Here is a 20,865-nt window from a genome sequence, read left to right as displayed (position 1 = left end):
TGCAGTGTGGAGTGGAACATACAAGCAATTAATCGTTTCAGTGAATACTTGTAAACAAGGTCAGCTCAGCAGGCCTCCTGGAAATCTCTTCTGAAATGTGATGCTGTCTTCATTATCCTTTTAGAGGGTGTTGGTGTAGGACCAGAACAGCAGCAGGGTTTCTCTGCCATGTGCTCTGACTGCACACAGTGAATTTTGGAGCACTGCTAGACCCAGAGATGAACATAAAAAAAAACCTTAGACCTGCAGTATTGTATTAGAGTTGTGTATTATTCTCATTTGAAAGCTGCTATTCTGCCTGAATTTAGTCACAGTTATGCAGGCCAGCAAAAATCTGTTCAACTTGGTCTCTGGTTTAATATTTTATCTAATATCAAATGGGATGTTTCTGGTTTGGAATAATAAGAATGTGTGGAAGGCTGGCAACCTTGGTATTTGAGTCACATGTTCTGAGAAATGCTAAATATTTTGGTTGGTGTTGTTCAATAGAACTAAAAATTATGAATTTTGTAGTTGTCAGACATGCAAGCCATGCCTGCTGGAGACCTGGGAATTGCCAAGTCTGGAGCACATGGGGCTCAGGCATGAAGCAGTGTGGTAGTGGCAGAAGTGCCTGGGGCTCAAAATGTCCCCTGGCCATGTGGGATTGATGTGGGAGAGGATGCTGGAGCTCTGGAATGGTGCTGGGACCTGTGCTGAAAATCCTTCCTGCTGGAGACCTGCCCAATGCCTTTGCCCTGAGGAAACCACTTTGTTATTAGCTCTCCTCTTCCTAATTATCATCCCAAATGGAGATAAAAAATGAACTTAATGGCCTTAGCTGGAGTCCTGCATGGAAATTTGTCTTCTCCCAAGGGGATCAAGTCACTGGGAATGTGACTCCTATAGAAAGGCCTAAAAGAGGTCTGTGTTACCATGGGATTTGAAAATAGAACTTCCTGAAATTCTCTAAGTGTTTTTCCAGCTGATGTGGCTTTCCAGAAGGATGACCTTCACCTTGAGAGGGATGGCTGAGTGCAGAGTCCAGGTGCCTTCAATGGGATTGTGCCTGTGCATATCTCCCTGGCTTGTTATGGGAAACACTTCCCTCACTCCTTTGGCCTGTTTAAATCACAGTGTGTGCTTTGAGACGTGGGGCACTGGACAAAAATAGAATGTTCTTTGTTCTGGGCCAGGTGATCTGTGCTGCCTATCCCAGTGTTTCCAGTGAATAGCAGGAATGGATGTGCCAGAGCACTGAAGGCAGGGACTGTGCAGCCTCTTGGGTTATGTGGGATACTGTCCAGGGCAGCCAAGTGTTTGTTTGCAGGTTGGTCTTCCTAGCAGGCACCTGTTTATTGTGGCTGTTGTTAGAGAGGACCTCAGAGGACAAAGTGGGAAAGGACAGAGGGTTTGTTGTCCATGATGTGTTGATGCCAATGAAGTTATACCTGGTATGCAGCAAGTGTTAATTTTGAGCAGCTGTCTTTAGGTGGGAATCAGTTCTGTGATCCAGACTCTCAAAATACAGAATGGGCATGTTGCGCTGGTCACAAGGTTGGGCAAACCCTCCAGTGGAAGCTGGTGTAGGGAGGGACACAGGTGCCACGGGCTGCCCGAGGGTGGAACACACAGTCCATTTCCAGGGAGTGTTGGTGCCACTTGTTTGGAGCTCTGTGGTTGGTAACCCTGTTCTCAGCCTGCCTCCCTGCTCTCAGTGGATCAGCAGGGAACGTGTGAGTGACTTTTGGAATTCATCTCAAGGTCACATCTAAACACAGGAGAGCAAAAGGGAAGGCCTGTGGTACATTCCCCCCTAGTCTAGGCAGGAGCAGAGTATCCTCTGCATGGCCTTTATACAGCGCTCCTGGGATTTGCTGAACAGGAAGGAATTAGGTAAAGTGCTCTAAATACTGGATAAAAGAAAATATTAGTTCTGGTTCTGTAACCAGCTCAAAAAAGCAGAGGATGAGATGGGCAGGACAACCAGGTACTTCTATTTTTGTTGGTGATTCTGTCTCTCTGCAAGAGAGGAAAGAGCAGCTGTTTTGACACCAGCAGACACTGAAATCCAGGAGCACTTTTGTGGCCTGGCTCCATTCCAGCTTGACAGGAAGCAAGATCCTCTGGTGGCAATTTAAGTTGAAGTTTTGGTTATTTTATACCACTGTAATATGGCAGAGTGACTGGATGACAAAGAAATTGTCTTGATGACGTTTGAGCTGTCTAATGATGAATAAAAAATAAAGCCTTGGAAAGAGGGTTTTCAAATCTTATGGGTCTTGATGAAAAGATTTTTTAAGAAAGGTTAACCATTAAATTCCTCTGGGAGAAAGGTTTATAACTTAAGAAATTATGCCAAGAGGGCGGTTGTTCTACCAAGTAACTTCTGGTGTGTTTTAGTTGCTGAATACAAAAAAAAGTCTGGAAAGGGAGGTTAGTTTTAGCTAATTATGGGGAATGTGGTTTTTAAATCTGTTTTCAGGCACACTGATAATATTTAATTCACTAATGACTCAGTGATAGAATCTTGATTGGCTGCATTGCTAATTAAACATTTGTGACAATACTTGTTTGGTTTTTTTTTGCTCAAGGCTCAAGCCCTTAATGCAAAACTACTCTATAGGAATTGAAATTGTGTTTTAAATAAAGGTTTGTAGCCTTCCATATTGCATTGTTGAGATAATGCCAAAGCACAAAGGCAGGCAAACATCTGAATTTTGGTTTGATGATCTCAGATTTCAGCTGGTCTCATGATTTTTTGGCAGTTAATTAATAAATCTGAACATGAGGGATTATTACTAATCCTTAGTGAAAAGGAGTAATAAGAGTATTATGAATAATTTCCAGGTATTTCTTACTCTGTTCAAGTTCATTGCACACTTTGCTGCTTTGGTGTCTAGCTCTCCTAATTAAAAACATGCTAAAAATAAAACAATTATATTCAAGTAAGGCCATGGTATATTTAAGTCTTACCTTTTTTTTAATCCAACTCAGTGTGATACTGATGACAAGTGAGAAAAAGCAGATCCTGAATTGGTGATGGATCATGTCCTGCAGTCTGTCTGTGGAGGTTTTGTATCCTAGCAGGTAGGGATGTACAATGGAATTCAGACACTCAAGGAATACAGAACAAGGGTTTTGTTCCAAAATCATGTAACCTGTCCTTGTTTTCAGTGTATTCCTGCAGTAGTTACTTGGGGGGTAGTCACAGAGCTGTATTGGGCATTTCTGCAGTTAATTTAATTTGTGTTGTTTGGTTTCAAGCCCAAAACAAAAAATGGGCAGCGTTTGGATTTTTTTCCTTGGGTTCTGATTGTTTGTAGCTTCTGAAAATCCTTAGCCTGAGGAACAAAACTGGATGCACTTGAGATTGGCAGGGTCTTTGGGACTGAGCAAATTCTCCTTAGCTTTCCCTTCAGAACTCTGTAGGGTTTAGGAGGCCAAGGAACCATTTTCCAGCTGACCTGGCGTGTACAGTGTCATTAGTGTCAGGAAAGTTTGGTTCAGAGTGGAGCTCACTCCTGTGCCCTTGCAGAAATGGCCCTGGGAGCAGCCCTGGTTTCATTTTTCCGGCTGTATTTGCCTTTTCCAGAGCTTATCCCCAAGTCATGGCTCACCTCTGACTCATTGTGCAGAGGTTCCCTGGAGCCCTGAGTTTTCCTGAATCAAAACAACCCTGGGGTCCCATCTACAGCAGCACAAACTGTCAGTTGTGTAATGATTAACACATTGGGTCTGTGGCAAACTGAGGAATTATATATATATTTAAAAAAAAATCACCTTCATCATCACTGAGGGCAATAGGGTATCAGGACACAATGAATCATTGGGTTTGAGACAGATGTCCTTATATTATTATGGAAAATGAGTTGTGAATGAGTCAGGAGTTGTTTGGATGCTTGTCTCTCAGCTTTTAGGATACTATTTTTTAGATATTGCTTTTGTGGAATTGTTACAGGCAGGAACCTGAAAAGAGGGCTGGAACGGCCAGGAAAATGTGATGAGGTCCAAAATCTCTGCCAATGCCACCAGTACTGGACAGAGTAAAAAAGTTACAAACTCTTGAGATTTCTTGGAAATGTATTCCTTTGAAAGGAACGAAAACATCTTTGCCCAAAGATATTTAATACATGAAATTCTGGGATCACGATGCTGATACAAGGGGTCAATCTTCAGTGGAGTGACTTTGAAAAGCCTTTTATTTATCTTTTCTGCAACATACAAACTTCCTTTCCCTATTCATTGTGTTAAAGAACACAGCTGATTAGAGACTATTTGTACCTCTTCTCATCAGTCTCTGGGCCTGCAGGACAGAAATAGGAGTATCCAAGATATCTTTCAGTCATAAATTCTAAAATTAAACCATGCAAACATTCTGCCTTTGTCTCTAACTCTTCACTTCACCTTATCCTGAGGTGGAAAAAGCTTCTCCATGACCAGCTGGCCTGTGTTTCTCTTCCTTGTTCTCCCTGGCACACTTGATTTCTGATTTTCCTCATTTGCTGTTCTCATTCACTGCTGATGTCTCTCATTTCTCCTCTGTTGGAAGCTGCATTTCCCCAGTCACTGGTACTATGTCTTTGGCTTTGTGTAGCTATTAAATATATATATATATATAAGTGCTTGTATTTGGAGGATTTGATTCTTTTGTCATTAAAAAAATATTTTAAATTAATCCTTGTTGATGTGGCTTTGTAGTTCAGTGTTTTTACACTAGATGTCAATCTACTTGCATGTGTGGAAGTTACTATTTTGTGCCTTCTAGATGTTTCTCTTAGCAACTCCCCTACGAAAATGCTGCTTTCCATCTGCTTTGCAGAAGAATCAATGCCAGGAGAAAAGGGATGAGTTGAAATATTGATTTCCTTTTGGTAGCTAATGTTGAACAGGACTTCTGCAAATAAGACAGCAGTTTTGGGGTTGTCAAATGTAATTAAAATAACTTCTTTCAGTGAAGCTGGTTGACAGCTTTAATGGAAAATGAAATTTCAGCCAATGTAGAGAAACTTGATCCAGGTCTTATTTCTTAATCTTTGCCCCTCTTTTCAAACACCATTCTGGGATTGATTGAAATGAGATCTCAGTTTAAAAAAGCATTTCCCACCTTGACATTGCAGACCCAGTGTTTCAATGAATTGTTTAGGAATAAATGGAATTAATTCCTGCTAGGAATGCAGAATTCAGTGAGGGATGTGGAAGTTTCTTGTCACAGAGCAGTTAATAATTGTTATTAGCTGCTTTTTAATATATAACTCCACATTAAATTACCCTCTTCCCTTGTGTTACAGCTTCAGTTCTGTGATGTCTTCTGCTTCTTCTGAGAGGCCCCAGAATATAAAAGCTTTTTCTTTTCCTAGTCAAGCAGTGTTTAAAATTTGTTTTAATTTGTATTTGTGGAAGATGAACCAAGATGTTTTATGTTATGCTGTAATCCTATACTTTATTATTTTAAAATTTTTTGAGTGCATATCAGTGCCTTATTAATACAGTTTTCCAGGATTTTCTTTAATAAATTAAAAATTCCAAACATCACTGAAGAACCAAGCTGGCTGGAACTCATTTGTCATTTGGAGAACTATATTATTTAGAAATCAGTTTAAAAAGGGAAAGAATATATTTAACATGGCAGTAAAACAGAGAAGCCATCATGTCTTAAAAGAAAGTTGCATAAGAATTTTAAATATGCAGAGACTTGAAGAGTTTGTGCTTCTTCATCATGAAATTGATTTCTGATGAAGGGTGAGACAGGCCTGAATTTCTTTAACTCAATAACTTCAACTTTTTAGTTATTGGGAGTTTTTTAATTCCGAAATATTAAAAGGCTTTTTGGTGCCCAGTCCCCCTTGGTAGCTCAAAATGCTTTGAACTTCTGGAAAATATAAATTTCCAATTTAGGATTTTTGAAGGGTTTACTGAAGTCCCGGGTTTTTGACTGGAGGTTCCTGAAAAGTATATGGGAGAAGGTGACCTTTTCAGTTATACACCATTTATTTTGTGCTATTTGATAGGGCTGAATATCAGCTCAAGAGACATAAATTTGTGTGAAACAGCTGCTAAAAGTGGTGAATGCAAATAAAGTAATGATTAATGAAGAATAATTTGCTTTACAAAAAATCCTTTTGATGAGCTGGGATGATTTGTATTCTCTAGCCAGCAACAGTTTCTTTGTCTGAAAGAATTTTGCCATAAGGGAAGTGTTTTGCATTCCTTAGCAAACAATCTCTCCCAGGATTCACTGAAGTGCCCTGAAGAACTGTAAGTAATAAGTAATTGCTTGGTACCTGGAATTTTCTTTGAAACTGGATTTATTTTAAAAACATATCAGGAAAGAATACAGTTTGAATGTTGCACAGTAACATCATAGAACAGATTTAGGTCCTCTTTATCACATTTTACATAAAAATTCCCAGCTTTGAGCTCTGTTGCTTTGGAGCAGCCTACAAAGTGGTTTTTATAGAAGCACTGGAGTGGAAAGTGTACTCAGTTCCTTGATTCTCTTCCATGTGTGAGGATGGGGATCAAAAGGAAAGCTTGGTCCTTGTCACCTGTCACTTGGTGTCCCCCTCACACACAGGAGCTGTTCTGCCTCTCCCTCCTACAGACTCCTCAGCAACCAAGGCACCTCCTCAGGAGGTTTGGGGTGGTGCCCTCGTTCTCCTGCCAACCTGCTGGGTATCAGCTCTGCAGAGAAGGATCCTAATGGACACCAAGGTGTCCCTGACCAGCGGTGCTGTGGGGGCAGGAAGGCTCAAGGGACCTGGGATGCATTGGAAGAGCATTCCCAAAAGGTTGGAGGGGAATCCTGCCCCTCTGGCCAGCCCTGGGAGGCACATCTGGAGTGTTGTGTCCAGTTGTGGGATCATCAGGACAGGAGGCAAGGGAGCTCCTGGAGCAGGGCCAGTGATGGCTGTGGAGATGAGGAAGGGCCTGGAGCATCTCGGTGCCCAGGAGAGGCTGAGGGAGCTGGGGCTGCTCAGCCTCCCGGGGAGCCCTGAGCCGGTGTCCCTGGCTCTGTTCCAGGGGCCCAGCCATGGCACAAGAGGAACAGGCAGGAACTGATTCCACCTGGACAGGAGGAAGAACTCCTTGGAACAGTTTGTCCAGAGAGGCTGTGGAATTTCCTTCTCTGGAGATGTTCCAGGATCAGCTGGACACAATTCTGTGTGTTCTGGGATGGTTGGACTGAGGCACTGTGGTCCATTTTCACCTGATCCATCCTGGGATTCCAATTCTGCCAATGCTGATGCACATTTGGAGCATAAAACCAGTGGATGTGGAGCTCAGGTGTTGTGGAGAGCTGTTGGTCTGCCTTGATCTGTGCAGATTTAGGCATGCTGGTCTTGTTCATACTCACTCTTTGCCACATTTAACTCTGCTCTAAACCACTTTAAGTAGGTTTCAGCTGTCCTTTTTGCAGAGTTCCTTGGTCAACATTGTGCCACCAAGCAGCAGAGTGCTGGGAATGTACAGCTGCCACTTAAGGTGTGCAGTGGACTCTAGAAATGGCAAGGTAGCCTTGTTTTGTAAGGGTGGTGAAGAGAGACAAAAATTTATTCCATTTATCCATAGAACTGAATGGGAAAGCTACTCCTTACTCTGAATTAAGTGCTCCCTGCACCCTCTTTGGTGTTTCTGCTTGAGCCTGGTGTTCAGCCAGGTTTCCATCAGAGTTGTGTGGCTGCTCTGTTTAAATGTGGCAGCTTTGAGCTGCTTATGGTTCATGTTAAAGCTGCAGCCACACAACCATTTTTGTCCCATGTGCTCGTGGTAAATGTATTGTGTTAAAATTATACATGCAGATAAAGGCTGAATTGTTTATGCATAGTTTTCTGTTCTGGTAATTGGCTCTCCTTAGGGTTCTGTTTGTTTTCTGATTAATCTTGTAAGGGTTGTAAATATGTTTAGGTAGAATAAAGAGGTTTTATTCTACCCTGTTGCTTCAGGGTTTGGTCAGTTGCTGTTTTCTGGTCACCCCAGCCATGTATCAGTTGTATACCTGGGAGCAGTGTGTGTCATTTCCTAATAAAATCAGTGGTTTGTGTTTTGTGAAGGGTGGGGAATTGTCATCCTGTTACCAGTTCTTGGGAGCCATCCAGCACTTTGGTTCTGTGAGTGCTGTGGGGTTTGGAGAGAATCTCGTTCTCTGTCTCTAAATACAGGGAGAGGAGTCAAAGTTTCACTTAATCAGCACCCACAATTTGATTAGCTGGACAGGTTTTTCTCTGTGTTTTTATCCTTTTGCTGCTGCTGCAGGAGCAAGGCAAAGCAGGAGATATTAATATTTAATGAAATTTTCTGGATCTCAACCATAATTGTGTTGCTTTTTAGCTGGAGGTGTCGCTCCTTGAAGTTCCTGCTGGATTTCTTTGTCTGAGAAGCTCAGCCCAGATTTCTCAAGCTGGTAGACTTAATCCTTGAGTTATAGTGCCAGTTGTTTGGGTGTATTTGTAGGGGATCAGACTCTTGGCTTAAAAAATATTTACAAATTAATATACAGAGTAGAAAATTATTGTAGTGGTTAGGTTTCCTAGATGGTCACTGAGCTGCTTCTCAACATACACCTTGAAGATGAAGGACCCTTAAGAAATGGATCCATCAATACTTAGGAATTTTGGGGCTTTGTCTTCCAGTATTGGGAAAGGTAAGTCATTAGAAATGTCCAACAGTTAAAACTAGGATGAAAAGAATGATTTAAAGCTAAAATTTAGAGCTAAATTTAAAGCTAAAATTTGAAGTTTTAGATGGAGTTTTACATGAGAGGGTTAAAATTTAAACAAATGTTGTAGTGTTTTTCTACATACTGGATCAATATATGGATAAATAAGCAAAATTGCATAAAGAAGAGAAGGTTGTTTCTATTGTAAAGTCAAAGGAGAATGAAGGAACAGAAGGATTTACATCACAATAGTAGATCATCTGTCAGTAATTGAATCATGAACTTGTTTCCATTGTTTCAGTAAACAAATAAATATGTAGGCAAGCCTGTGTTGTTCTCTACTAAATTTGAAGCCAAAATGGATGTTTTAATTAAATAAAAATCCTTTTTGCTGCTTTATGTTAGGGAAAAGTTGCTCTCTGGTAGAGATGCATTTCTTTACTTGCAGGCACCTTCCTAATAACCCTTGTGCTCTTGGTCCTGTAGGAATGGAGCTGGAGAGCCAAGTTCCATGTGGGAATTCTGAGCTTGTAATGCAAGGTTCTGACTTTATTTGGTCCCCACAGTCCACACACAGAATTTCATACAAGCACAGGGAAGTAGCTGATGTAATTTGAATTATTTGTTTAATAATTTGTCAGGTTCTGTGGCCAAATGCCCTTGATTGCAAAGGAAACTGATGCAGCAGCTCTGAATTAGGTTGGTTATGGCATTGTGTGTTTAATGCTTGGAACAGCATTACAGGTGTTCCCTGGCTAATGAATTCCTAGAAGTCCTTGTTGACTGGGTTCTGACATCTGTTGACTTCTCAGTGCCAGGATTTCCAGTCTCCTGGAGGAGTTTGGTTTGCCTAAATAATTGAGTGTCTGTCCAAGAGGAAATGTTCTCTGGTGATTGGTATCCAAGAGTTTGAGGGATGGCTTGTTTGAAACTGAATGTCTTTGGAATTGGAAGCCTATATGTGGTTGAGAGTATATTCTGTGTGGAGTTGTCACAGTCAAGATTAGCTTTTTATATATATTTTACTCTAGGTATAAATGCAAATTTGCCCTCAGTAGGATCTATTCACACAGTAGCAGCAGTTGTGCTGCTTCAGATGTCTTTGCATGTGTGTTTGCTGATGAAAATTCCAGCAGAATAAGCAACCACTCATTTCTCCAAACACAGGAGAAGGATTCAGCATGATGTAAGAAATGGGACTGACTTTGCACTCCTGTCTCAGTGCTGTGCTGAATGAAATGGCAATTATTCCTGCCTGTTGATGTTGTAAAGGATGAAATGATGTTTCTGTGCCTTTGGAAAGAATTCCAGTGATTCTTCCTTTTGCTGGTACCCAGTCTGAGAGCCTGGAATGTGACTCACGGAGGTGATGTGCTCTTGAGCTCCTTCTTGATCCCAGTTTGGTAGTAAAATCTGTCATATCAGCATAAATATTCATAAAACTGCGTCCTTATCTCAGAGTGGGAATTCCTGGAGGCTTTTAGTGCCTTTTTCTGGAGGCAGATCTATGGTCAAGCCACTCTCTTCGTCCCACACGTGATCTGTCCTGAATTTCAGTGCAGCTGCTGTGAAGTTCATCTTTAACTGATATGATTTATATAGTGTTTGGACTGTTTTTTCTGGACAGCCAGGCAGCTTGTTTTTATAAAAAGCACGATGACATGAACTGTTCTGACATGAATTTTGTGAAATTATTTTTTCACAGCAGCTCCCCCAGTCATAGAGAGCTAATGTTTTGCATAATTCCTTCTATAAATTATTACTTTTGTTGTTTTGCTTCAAAGGGCTTGGTGTTGCCAAAAACTGAAAACATCTTTTATTCTCTGTGGACATAAAAATGAGCAAAAGCAAAGAGCCTGAGCTTGCCTTTTGAGAGGTTTTATTCTAGGAATGCCTCTGTGTCTTCTGTGCAAGGGCTTCAGCTCCCTGCCTTTGGAAATCTGTCAGTGAAAGCACCAAGGAGCTTCAAGTTGACTGTGAAATGAGTTGAGGGCTTTTCTGAAATACTTGTATATAAATTTTAGTAAAATGAGCCACTAGTTAGATTTGTGGCTTTCAAGGGTTTTTTTTTGTAGTTCTCAATTCACATCCCAACCCATGTGGCTCCTGCAGCAGCCAGATTCCATGGGAAAGCCAAAGGAAGAACTTCAAAAAGGGGGAAGGGAAAAAAAGAAAATGGCATAAATTACAGAAAACAAATGAGATGTTTGATACTTCTTGACAGACTCTGAAGCTTGAAAGAAAAATGGAAAAAACCCAGGAAGATGGAGTTTAGGAACATATTTATGCTTTGCCAATAATTCTCTTGTTACCAAGCATCTCACAAAATATCAAAACCTGCTGTATATTAAGGAATTATGAAGCATAAACAACAAAATAAAAAATTTCTGCAGGACAAGGTACTTATAAGTAGTTATTAACAAGACCTATTTGGGAATACTTGCACAGTATGATGTAGTCTTCCAAAGATTGTTTCTTTTGATTTTGATATTTTTCTTCTGTAGTCATAGTTCTTTGTTTAAATTTTGCAAAAGCAGATATCAAGTCCATCTCCCTGTCCCTAGTAAGTGTTGACTTTAGTAGATAGAAGATGCTGTTGACTTCAGTAGAAATAAGATGCTGCCTTTAGTGCAATACTGCTTTTATTCTGATTTTTTTTTGGAGTCTGAGGCTCTCACTACTGAAATCTTGTACTGTTTAAGGGGCAGATTTGGAATGAGCAGGAAAATATCCAGACCCATGAGAAATGTAGGTGGAAAGATGAAGCCAGTTACCCTCAATTATAATTAAATCAGTCTGGTTTGGTTTTGGTATGTGTTAACTTCAAGTAGGAAGTTCCAGAGCCGCCTTGGGAAGGTGAGATTTTGGTATTTCCAATATGGCTTCATTTTGTAAGAAAGATTCAAAGAATTCTATTTCTTGATTCATTCATTTTATCACTGTTGCAGATAAACAGGAGAATGTTTTTGGTAAATACTCTGAAAATTAAGTTTAATAAAAGCATGGTGTAATACAACACTGAACAGCAAGAACATATCAGATCTCATTTCAGTACGCATTAAAGCCTTATTTAACAATTTTTTTACACAAAGAAACATTGAACTGGGATACTTCTTCATGCTCTGATAGCTTCCTTAAATAGCTGGGAGCTTTAAGTGTGTTTATTTTTCCTCAGTGAGTATATCCATAGTGACAGATCATGGACCCCAGGATGGGATTTGCCCTTGGCATGCTGTGGTGAAAAAGTCTTTTCTATCTAATTTTTTAATATTAATAGAAAGTATAAAGTCTAGCAATTAGAGACGTTGCAATGTAGACTTTGAGGAAATCAAGAAGCCTTGGCTGATTCTATTTGGGTTTTATTTGATATCTCAGCTTATCTATCCAGCATCCCTCCTGTTGGAGCGGTTGGGATCAGGGCTTGAATGGCTTCATTAGGGTGATGTGTTTAATACCTGCCTGCAGAGAGTGAAAGGATAACTTCATGGTACTTGGAAAGCCAGAGAGAAATGGAGTTGAGATTAGATCTGCCAGAAATGGTATTTGGAATACAGGTAAAGTAATAAGAAAAACATGATAAAGGAGTAATATGTTGAAGAATGAAAGTTATTTTATTACTGTAGGTGGAATACAATTCCTTGGTATGTGAGTGAAGAGGGGTGTTTGCTTCCATGGGGTCCCTGAGGGACAGCCTGGCACATCCTACCCTGGAGCCCCTCCTGCCTCAGGCTGTTGTGTCTGGAGCTTTACCTCAAGGCAGAGCAGACAGAGGGTCTTGGGGATATATGATGAAAACAATAAATAATACATATCCTGGTCCTTCCTGTGCTTTCCAGGGAATATTGTATGTGCATCCTGTGGATGACAGGTGCAGTGTTCCCTGCCTTGTAAACACTCCCTGCTGGATGCACCTCCCTGATCTGGTGTGCTGGAAATCACAAGGAGCACTTGTCAAATCAAGAGCAGAATCCCTGCAACACCCTTATGTTAATTTTTTGCTTTCTGCTTGTTGGAGCTATATCTGTAATACCAAAAAAATAGAGCATTACGAAAGTAAGTCTTGATAAAGCTCAAATTTTCTCAGCTTATAAATTTTAAGCAGACTATTAGCTAGTGGAATCCACTTGGTGTTTTCCTGAACACTTGTGCTCTCTAATATTATGTATTTAAAATATTTTCTTGTTGCTCTTATGTTCTGAAAAGTCTACTATGTTACATCACAGTTGCTTTAAAAAAAGCAGTTGGAGATGGGAGGTTAAAAGGTGGGGGTGTAACTGCTTCCTTGGAAAGTGCAATTTGAATTAACAAATTAGATCACATAGTGTAAAATTGGGGAAAAAATAGAGCTGAGCTGGCTGAATGCTTGAAAAAAAAAATATTCAAAACTCTTTTGCAAACTGAGGATAAAAAGAAACCCAAAGTTCTTAGTTGTAGGCCAACCTTGTTAGCTTGTGAAATGTTCCAACTGAGGCATTCTAGGAAAAGATAAATTTATGTGCAGTCACTGCAACACTGAGCATGCTAAATATTGGCCCTCAGACTTGCTCAGAGCTCTACAGGAGGATGCTTTAAAAGTGTTGGTGCCTTCCTTTAAGACGTTTATAATTGGAAATGGCAACTTCTCAGTGAGCCTTCTAACTTTTATTTTTTCAGTCCCTTAACTATGCAAAGAGATTTGTAAAGTAAGGGGGAATTTTGAGGAAAATAGAATCCCAGAGCTTGAAGGAATTCACTCCAATTTGGCCTGGCATTATTTTTAGTTCTTGCATAATAATAAATTATTCTTTAGTGTGTCTCCTGTGAGGAGCTGCAGCAAGAGTGGAACTGTGGGTGTTGTTCCTCGTGGCTTTTGTGTGAGGCTGAGCCTTGGGACTGCACACCAGGGAAGTGTTGTCTTTCAGATTCCTGACTGTGTTGGTCAGCTGGACTCTTGGATTTCTGCCAGGCTGTGTAAGGACATGGGTTTGAAGCAAAGCTGAGCTGGTCAAGTGTGGTGATTCATTCTGGCTCTGAAATGGCCACTGTAAGGGTTTAATTAACATTTTGATGGGCAAAATTGGTCAGGCTGAAGTCCTTTAGTCCTTGTTCAGTCTTATGTGGGTGATGGGTGCTGAGCATTAGAAAGAGCTTTTCTTTTGTTGGTGCCCGAACAGCAGCAGTTGCTCCTCATTTAAGCTTCCTGTGGCCTTGGCTTTAATAGCTGTGGAGTGCAGAGAACCTTGAGTGGGTTCTGTGCAGTGGGTGGGGTTAGCCAAAATTCCCAGTCTGCCTGGGGAGCCGAGGTCCCTGTAGGGGCAGACAGATTCCAGGGAGAAAACACAATGGGCCTTTTGGCTGCTGCTGGCTTCCTGGGATGTTTACTGCTCTGGGAGACAGGACACAAGCTTAACTGGAAATTCCCTTTGTCTCCTGCTTTTCTGTAGGTCAGTGTGGACATAAAAGCTTTGTTTGAGTTACTGGAATGGCTGAATTTGGGTTTACTTTTCACTCACTTCTTTACTTTGGAACAAATGACTGCAGTGTTGCTGAGATTTTTCTGATAAGATCTCTGAAAGAAGCCAAAAGTGACTTGCCTAACATGGCCTAAACAAAGAGGTATGCTGATAAGTTTTAATAAAAATATACTTATGATCTCATGTTGAAATGATTAAATCCTCCTTGAAGGTTACCAAGATGATTAACAGGAAAATGCACAACAGATCTTGGCATTGTATATGACAAAACCAGAACAACTCCAGGCTTTGTTTCTATCATTGTGGGATAATTCCTCCTCTTTAAAGTAATAGGTGAGGACATTTAACATAGATCAGATACAGTGTCAGAGTGGATTTGAGGTACATAGAGCCAAAATTCTCCCCTGATACAAACTGGCCATGATCACTTCTACATTAAAAAAGCCTTGCCAATACCATACAGAATGATGATTAATGCATAAGTCACTCTTCTCAAGTTTATAAATAGAAATTCACCACCAAAATGTGTATTTGAGGCTTACTCAGGGCTGTGTCCCACAATATCTGTAAAATCTCAGATCCTGCTAATCTGCCCTTGCTGTTGACATCCTTTCCAATATACCTCGAGGAAAAGCTCATTGTGCATTCCCAAGGGAAATGCTGCCCCTGAGTGCAGCAAGGAAGGAAGAAATATAAACAAATTAACAACATTCATCTGACAGCTGTGTTTAAAAACAGAATCAAACACCAGTTTTGATTAACTACCTTTCTCTCCTTCCTCAAACACTTCCAGACCTTGTGTTGAATCCCCGACGGGCTGAGGCATTCCTGCAGTTGGGATGCACGGAGCAGCCAGGCTCCCACACAGCTCCAGGCTGCTGCTCTATTCTGGGCCTCCATGCCCACGCCTCAGCAGGTCCCTTCATTTCCAGCCACCCACTGCTTGGTCTGCATCCTTCAATCCTGCTGCTTCCTTTCATCCTCTGGAGTAACCCTCACCTGGCTTGCATGTGCTGGGCTCTGGTGGGGCCATCCTAATAATGGGGTTAAAATTCCCCTCCCTTGCATTTAGCCTGGTTCTCAAATCCCATTGTTCCCAACACATTTCTTTGCCAGGGTTTTTATTCTTCCTGCTACTTTTTCACAACAAGAAACCCTGTCAATTTTCTTTACAGTTACCTATTTTCCTGGCAGGAGGAGCAGAGGTGTATGGACAATAGAAATGGCTCTGCAGTAAGCTGAGGAGGGAAAGGTGGGAGGTGTCTTTATGCAGAGGAATTTTTGGGTTTATAAAAACAAATGTTCCTGGCCCTAAACATTACAGAGCAAAGCTTGAAAATCGTGGCTGAAGTTCTTTCCAAAATCTCAGAAGCCAGATAGTCATGAGAGAGAGAGAATTCCACATTTCTTCTGCAAACATTGAAATATCAGGATTTATGAAACATTGGACAGTGCTGTTGCAGAAGGCAAAAAGAAATTGGAGGGATTTTATAAATATTTGCAAGCCTGGTATGTGCTGTCATATGATCTTCAAAAAGTAACATTCTCTGCAGTATTTATCCTAAACAAAGGGAAATACAGTGTAAACAAGCCAGTGCCATTATTTTCTCTTCCTCTAAATAAAAGCACAGGTTTCTCCTGTTCTGCTTAAGTGACACTGGGCTTGAGGTGAAGAGAGAGGAACATATTCTTAACCTGTACCTAGCTCCTCATGTATTAATGCTGGAGGGCATTTCCAGGTCCTCTCCTACCTGCAAATTTCTCCAGTATCAGGACAAAAGTTTGTCTTTTTGCATATAAAAAGAAACTATTGCAGGAATAGTTTTCATATCGTAAAGAAATACTTCAGAGAATAATGCCAAGCAAGCCGTTTATTTTGGAGAGTTCTGTTTTGTAGCAGAGATTGGAGTTAAAAAATAAATATTGTTCAGGAAATCAAAAGGTTACTCTGTTATTGTAATATTTCAAGCACAGTGGGTTTTAGGGCTGTGCCAGTGTTATTAATTATGATTATTAATAATGGTGCCTAGTGCTATGCTTTAGTTGACAAGATGGTGTTTGGTCAAAGGTTGGAATCTGTCTGGGAGGTCTTTTCCAGCCTTGGGTTCTGTGATTATCCTGTGTTACAGAGATGTAACTCCTTGAACAACCTTTCCAGGGATCTCTCTAGATACCTGGCCAGGCTCCATTCTGCCAAGCTGACAGGAAGGAGTGTTTTCCTGTTTGGAATGCTGTGCCAGCTAGGCTGTTTCCACAAGGATATGAACTGGGATGGTGAAAACCCAGCTCTTTGGATGTTTTTTCCAAGTGTCAAGGCAGTGTCTGTTAGCAAGGTTTGTTATAGTTAATGAAAGGAGAGAAGGGAAGGAGTGATAGATCAAATTGTTCTAAGCTCCTAGGAGTATCCCTCATGAACATGGGGATTGGGAAGCTGTGTGGTTTGGTTGGGAAGCTGTTTCAGGAGCACTGGCTTCTCCCCTGGACAGGGAGGTTGTGTAACTCAGAAATCCATGGTGAACTCAGTGGGATCAGAGCATGGCCAAGAGTGACTTCATGGAGAGGCAGAGCTTGGGCTGGGGAGGAGCTGTTTACAAGGGAATGGAGAGACAGGACAAGGGGAAATGGCTTCAAAGTGACAGAAGGCAGGGTTGGGTGGGATATTGGGAAGAAATCCTTCTCTGTGAGGGTGGGGAGGCCCTGGCACTGGTTGCCCAGAGAGGCTGTGGCAGCCCCATCCCTGGCAGTGTGCAAGGCCAGGTTGGATGGGGCTTGGAGCAACCTGGGATTATGGAAGGTGTCCCTGCCCATGGCAGGGGGTGGCACTGGGTGGGTTTTAAGGTGCCTCCCAACCCAAACCATTCCATGGAGTTAAACATGGTCAGAAATGGCTATTTAAAGGTTAGCTCTTGTTCTGGATTCATTGGAGCAGTCATTTTGGGAATTAATCCTTTAAAACAAGAGTAACCTGTGTGGTGTCTTCTCAGCAATGTCCTCGATTGCTTCAGATGAGTGAGGGGGAGGGAGTCTTTGCACTCCTGAGAAGTGGGAAGGAGCAGTGAATTTTAACGTGGGTGCTATAATTGACAAGCTAAGATTCCAAATGCAAGTAATTGTAGCTCATGTCTACACACATGAAGAGATCTGAGGTGAATGGGAATTGAACAGGCTGAGGAGGAGAGTTCAGAACCTTTTCTTCACTGTTGAAGGAAATAAATACCCCTGGTAGTGATGAGATTGGAGATGACATTAAACTTCTAGGAAATACGGATTTTCTGCTTTCTTAGCTTGTGAAAAATGTGCTTCTTCACGTTGCTGGTGACTGGGCTGTCACTTGAGCAGAGAGAGGGAGATGGCTGAGAAAAGTCCCCTCAATGCAGAGCTGAGCCCCAAAGTCATGTAATTCCCAGATATTGCCTCCTCCCCTCCCTGCTGCATTAAATAAGAAATAACACACACATCCTGTAAAGAGTTTCCATGGAGCTGAGTTGCTCTAACTGGATTTTCGTAATTTGTGCTTCATCCTTATTCATGTGAAGGAGGATTTGTGGAGCTGAGAGTGGATTGTTTACTCTGGTCAGAGTTTGTAGGTATTTCTTCACCCAGCAAAACTTGGGACTTGGAAGCACCCAGGGATAAATTTTTGTCGTGAAGGCTGGCCAAGGAATATGTTCCTTTTGGATTTTTCCAGGATAAGCTCACCTTCAAAACAGGAAGACAAAAGGAAATAGTGAACAAACTATCACATTACTTAAAAAGCAATTTCTACTATTTTCAGGAGATTAATTCAGTATTCCAAATACATGTTCTTTCTTCTCACTCAAGGACATCCAACTGTTAGAGACTTTCCTGGTAAATAAACAAGAAACACTTTCAGGTTTTTTTTCTGAATATGAAACAAAAGGGACTGGTCTGTCCTTAGGCTTGTTTCCTTCTGTTGAAATATCCCCTCTGTCTTGAGACTTCCAGCAGAACTGAGAAGTTGTGTTCTCCTGTTTTACTCCTGGACTCTTTATTCCTATGATATATTCCTTACTGGAAAGGCTTCATCTAAGACAGGGAGGTTGTTCATAACATGCAGCAAAGAACAAGAGGTGTGAGGAAGTAGGAGCATCTGACAGGTATTTTAATTTCTCTGTGCTAAAATAAAGTGGAACACATGGAACATGAGATTCCTGGTTGCTGTTTTGTAGGAAGTTTTTCATACAGAGGCTCTGTTTTATTGTTGAAGTTACATTGAATGCAAGTTTAGAACTGGCTGTGCCAGTGATGAGACCCATCTGTGAGAGACTAACATGATTCATGGGAAAATTATTTGTCTCTGGTAACTGGTGAAGCCCCTTGAGAAGTTTTGCAGCATTTTCTGGTGTCAAGAGCTGCTTTTTCAAAAATCTTGCATGTAGGTCCTCTAGCAAGGTGTGTTTCTGTATCTCAGATGTGATACACTGATTTACTGGCTCAAGTTAAGTAATTTCTGTCCATGATTCTCATTATAAAGACATCAAAATTAGGTCTCACTGCTAGAATATTGCAGTTTACAATGCTTAGTGGCATTCTGCAATGGATTAATTAGCATAACTCTTAATAAGGGAACTATTGTTTTCAAATTAGAGTAAGGTGAATATTTATTTTTATTAGCAATCAGCTAAGTGTCTATACTAACTTCTAAAAATCATTTGTGTGGAAGTATACTTCTCCTTCAATATGGTACAATAAAATACTTTTGTCTCTTCTACTTCTGGGAGTTTAGCACAACCAAAAATACTGACCAAGTAAGTGTTTTTTGTAAATGAACCTCTGTGTAAGCACTCACCTGCTGCAGTTCCAGTGTTTGGGTATCCAGTCATCCAGTATAACATTCAGTATTTATTACAAATCAGTATTGCTCTGGCATAATTGATGTTTTTTTGCTGGTTTTGAAATCATTCCTTTCCAGTTCCCTTGTTTTTAGTTACCAGCAAGGAGCAAAATGAATGTTGGGATTCAGTTATCTTTTCAGATATCTTTTCAGTTATCAGTGGTTTGTAGGTCCTTGCTAAAAGCACAGTATTGACTCTGCAAAGATAATTATAGGAATACTATTAATAGTGTTTAGAAGGGATCATTGCTGTAAATCTGTTTTAGCCTTTTTATCAGCTGTGGTTTTGTGTAATATTCTGTAAATGCCCTGGAAACACTGATACCTTTAAAGAGTTTGGTTTGCTTTTAAAGGGAAAGGGAGGGGAAACAGAGAAGAACAGATTTGGGGTAATTTCCTTATTGAAAGATGCTTTTTATGGCTCTTATAAAAGTAAAAGTGAGTGAAGGCATGACAGAGAATAACCCTCACATGTGCAATTCCTTATCTGCCAACTCTCTCTTATTTTTCCTGCAGGAAATCCTGGCTGAGCAAAGTTGGAAGCCCAAGTTCCCGCATCGATAAAACAAATTTTTCCAATGAAAAGGAGATCTCCAAGCTTGACTTCTCGGATTTCAACACTAGATACTAACAGGAGGGCACTTCACTAAGCACAAAACTGACATTTCTGCTGCATGATATTTTATGTGCCTCCATCAAATGTTACAAGAGCATTGGGATGCTTTTCTGTACTAGGGATAAACATAAATGCTCCCTGTTCCCACCAAGTAAGAATTCCTGTTGCTGTGTCAGACATCTTGCACCATGAATGTCAACATTTAGTGTCTAAAATGCCAATATCTAATTTATTACAGCTTTGAAAGACAGATAAAAGCTTAGAAGTGCTGGTGATTATTTGTGCACAATGAGACTTGTTACATACAAACAGATGGCACCTAATCTTTACACTGTGAGTCATATTTAGATGAAAAATTAAAAATTTATGTTCTACTGTTTGTAATCTCACCAAAAATACATAACTACAGAACTGGAACACTTGAGAGTTCTCTGTAACATGCCTGTTATAGACCAGGCTCTATGTGACAATTAATAAGGTTATAGTGGTAAATTAAATATGTTGTTTCAAACTAGGATTATCTAACCAGCTCTGGTTTAAAATTCTCCATAAAATAATTCAGATAAATCTTGTTCCAAGGTGATGAAATGTCTGTTTTTTCCTTGTCTATCTGTAGCTTGCATCCATGCTGATTATAAAGGATGTTTTAATCTCTTTGCTTTTTTAATGTTCTTACTAAAATTGAAGATTTAAGTGATTTTCCATATGGGTGTGTGTTTGCTCCTGAGTTAAGACTGTGTGGTGGAACCTGCACCCACATCCATCATCTGAAGTCCATGGAAGTTCTAATAAATCCTGGATAAGTCTGATCCATTGTGGATGCAGGTCCTGTATCCAGTGCTGTCTCCACAGGCACCCTGGAGTTAGTCAGGACTGGATCAGTCCTGGATCCTCACTCCTGCAGTGCTTGTGGGTCAGGATTAGAACATTCAGGGAGACTTCAATATCCATTGAAGCTGGTGTTCCACTGGCTGCCCTGTCCCCCTTCCTGGGGCAGGTGGTGTCAGTTTGGGCAGCTGCACCAAATCTGCAGCTCATGGTTTGAATTTCAGGAAGGACATTTCCTCACTTAAGCACTGCACTTCTCCATCAGTGCATGTGTACTTAGAAAGTTATTTCTGCTTGCCACTAGATTGATTTTTCTTTGGACCTTTGTGTTAAGCAGTAAAATTGCCTTTCTAGAATTTGCAGGAGCTGCTTATGAATTGTTCTGTGATTATACACAAGCCTCCATTGTTGAAGTGGTGGTCAATGGCCCTTGTTCAGCTGATGGTAAATGGCAAAGTTCAAGTGTAGCAGGAGC

General features: G+C 40.8%; 1 protein-coding gene across 3 annotated transcripts in view; it reads left to right on the top strand.

The window, feature by feature from the left end:
* ACYP2 (acylphosphatase 2) overlaps positions 1-20,259 on the top strand; it is a 32,474-nt gene extending 12,215 nt beyond the window's left edge. For all 3 annotated transcript variants that reach the window (XM_058801861.1, XM_058801864.1, XM_058801863.1), the window contains exon 4: positions 19,463-20,259. In XM_058801861.1, coding sequence (XP_058657844.1) covers positions 19,463-19,577 — 115 coding nt within the window. In that variant the 3' untranslated portion in view covers positions 19,578-20,259. The remainder of the gene's footprint in view (positions 1-19,462) is intronic.
* Positions 20,260-20,865: the final 606 nt, after the last annotated feature.

This window comes from Ammospiza caudacuta, chromosome 3, assembly GCF_027887145.1.
Source record: "Ammospiza caudacuta isolate bAmmCau1 chromosome 3, bAmmCau1.pri, whole genome shotgun sequence".
Lineage (NCBI taxonomy): Eukaryota > Metazoa > Chordata > Aves > Passeriformes > Passerellidae > Ammospiza > Ammospiza caudacuta.
The sequence above is the reverse complement of the archived record's forward strand: the minus strand, read 5'-3'. Positions and strand labels throughout refer to the sequence as shown.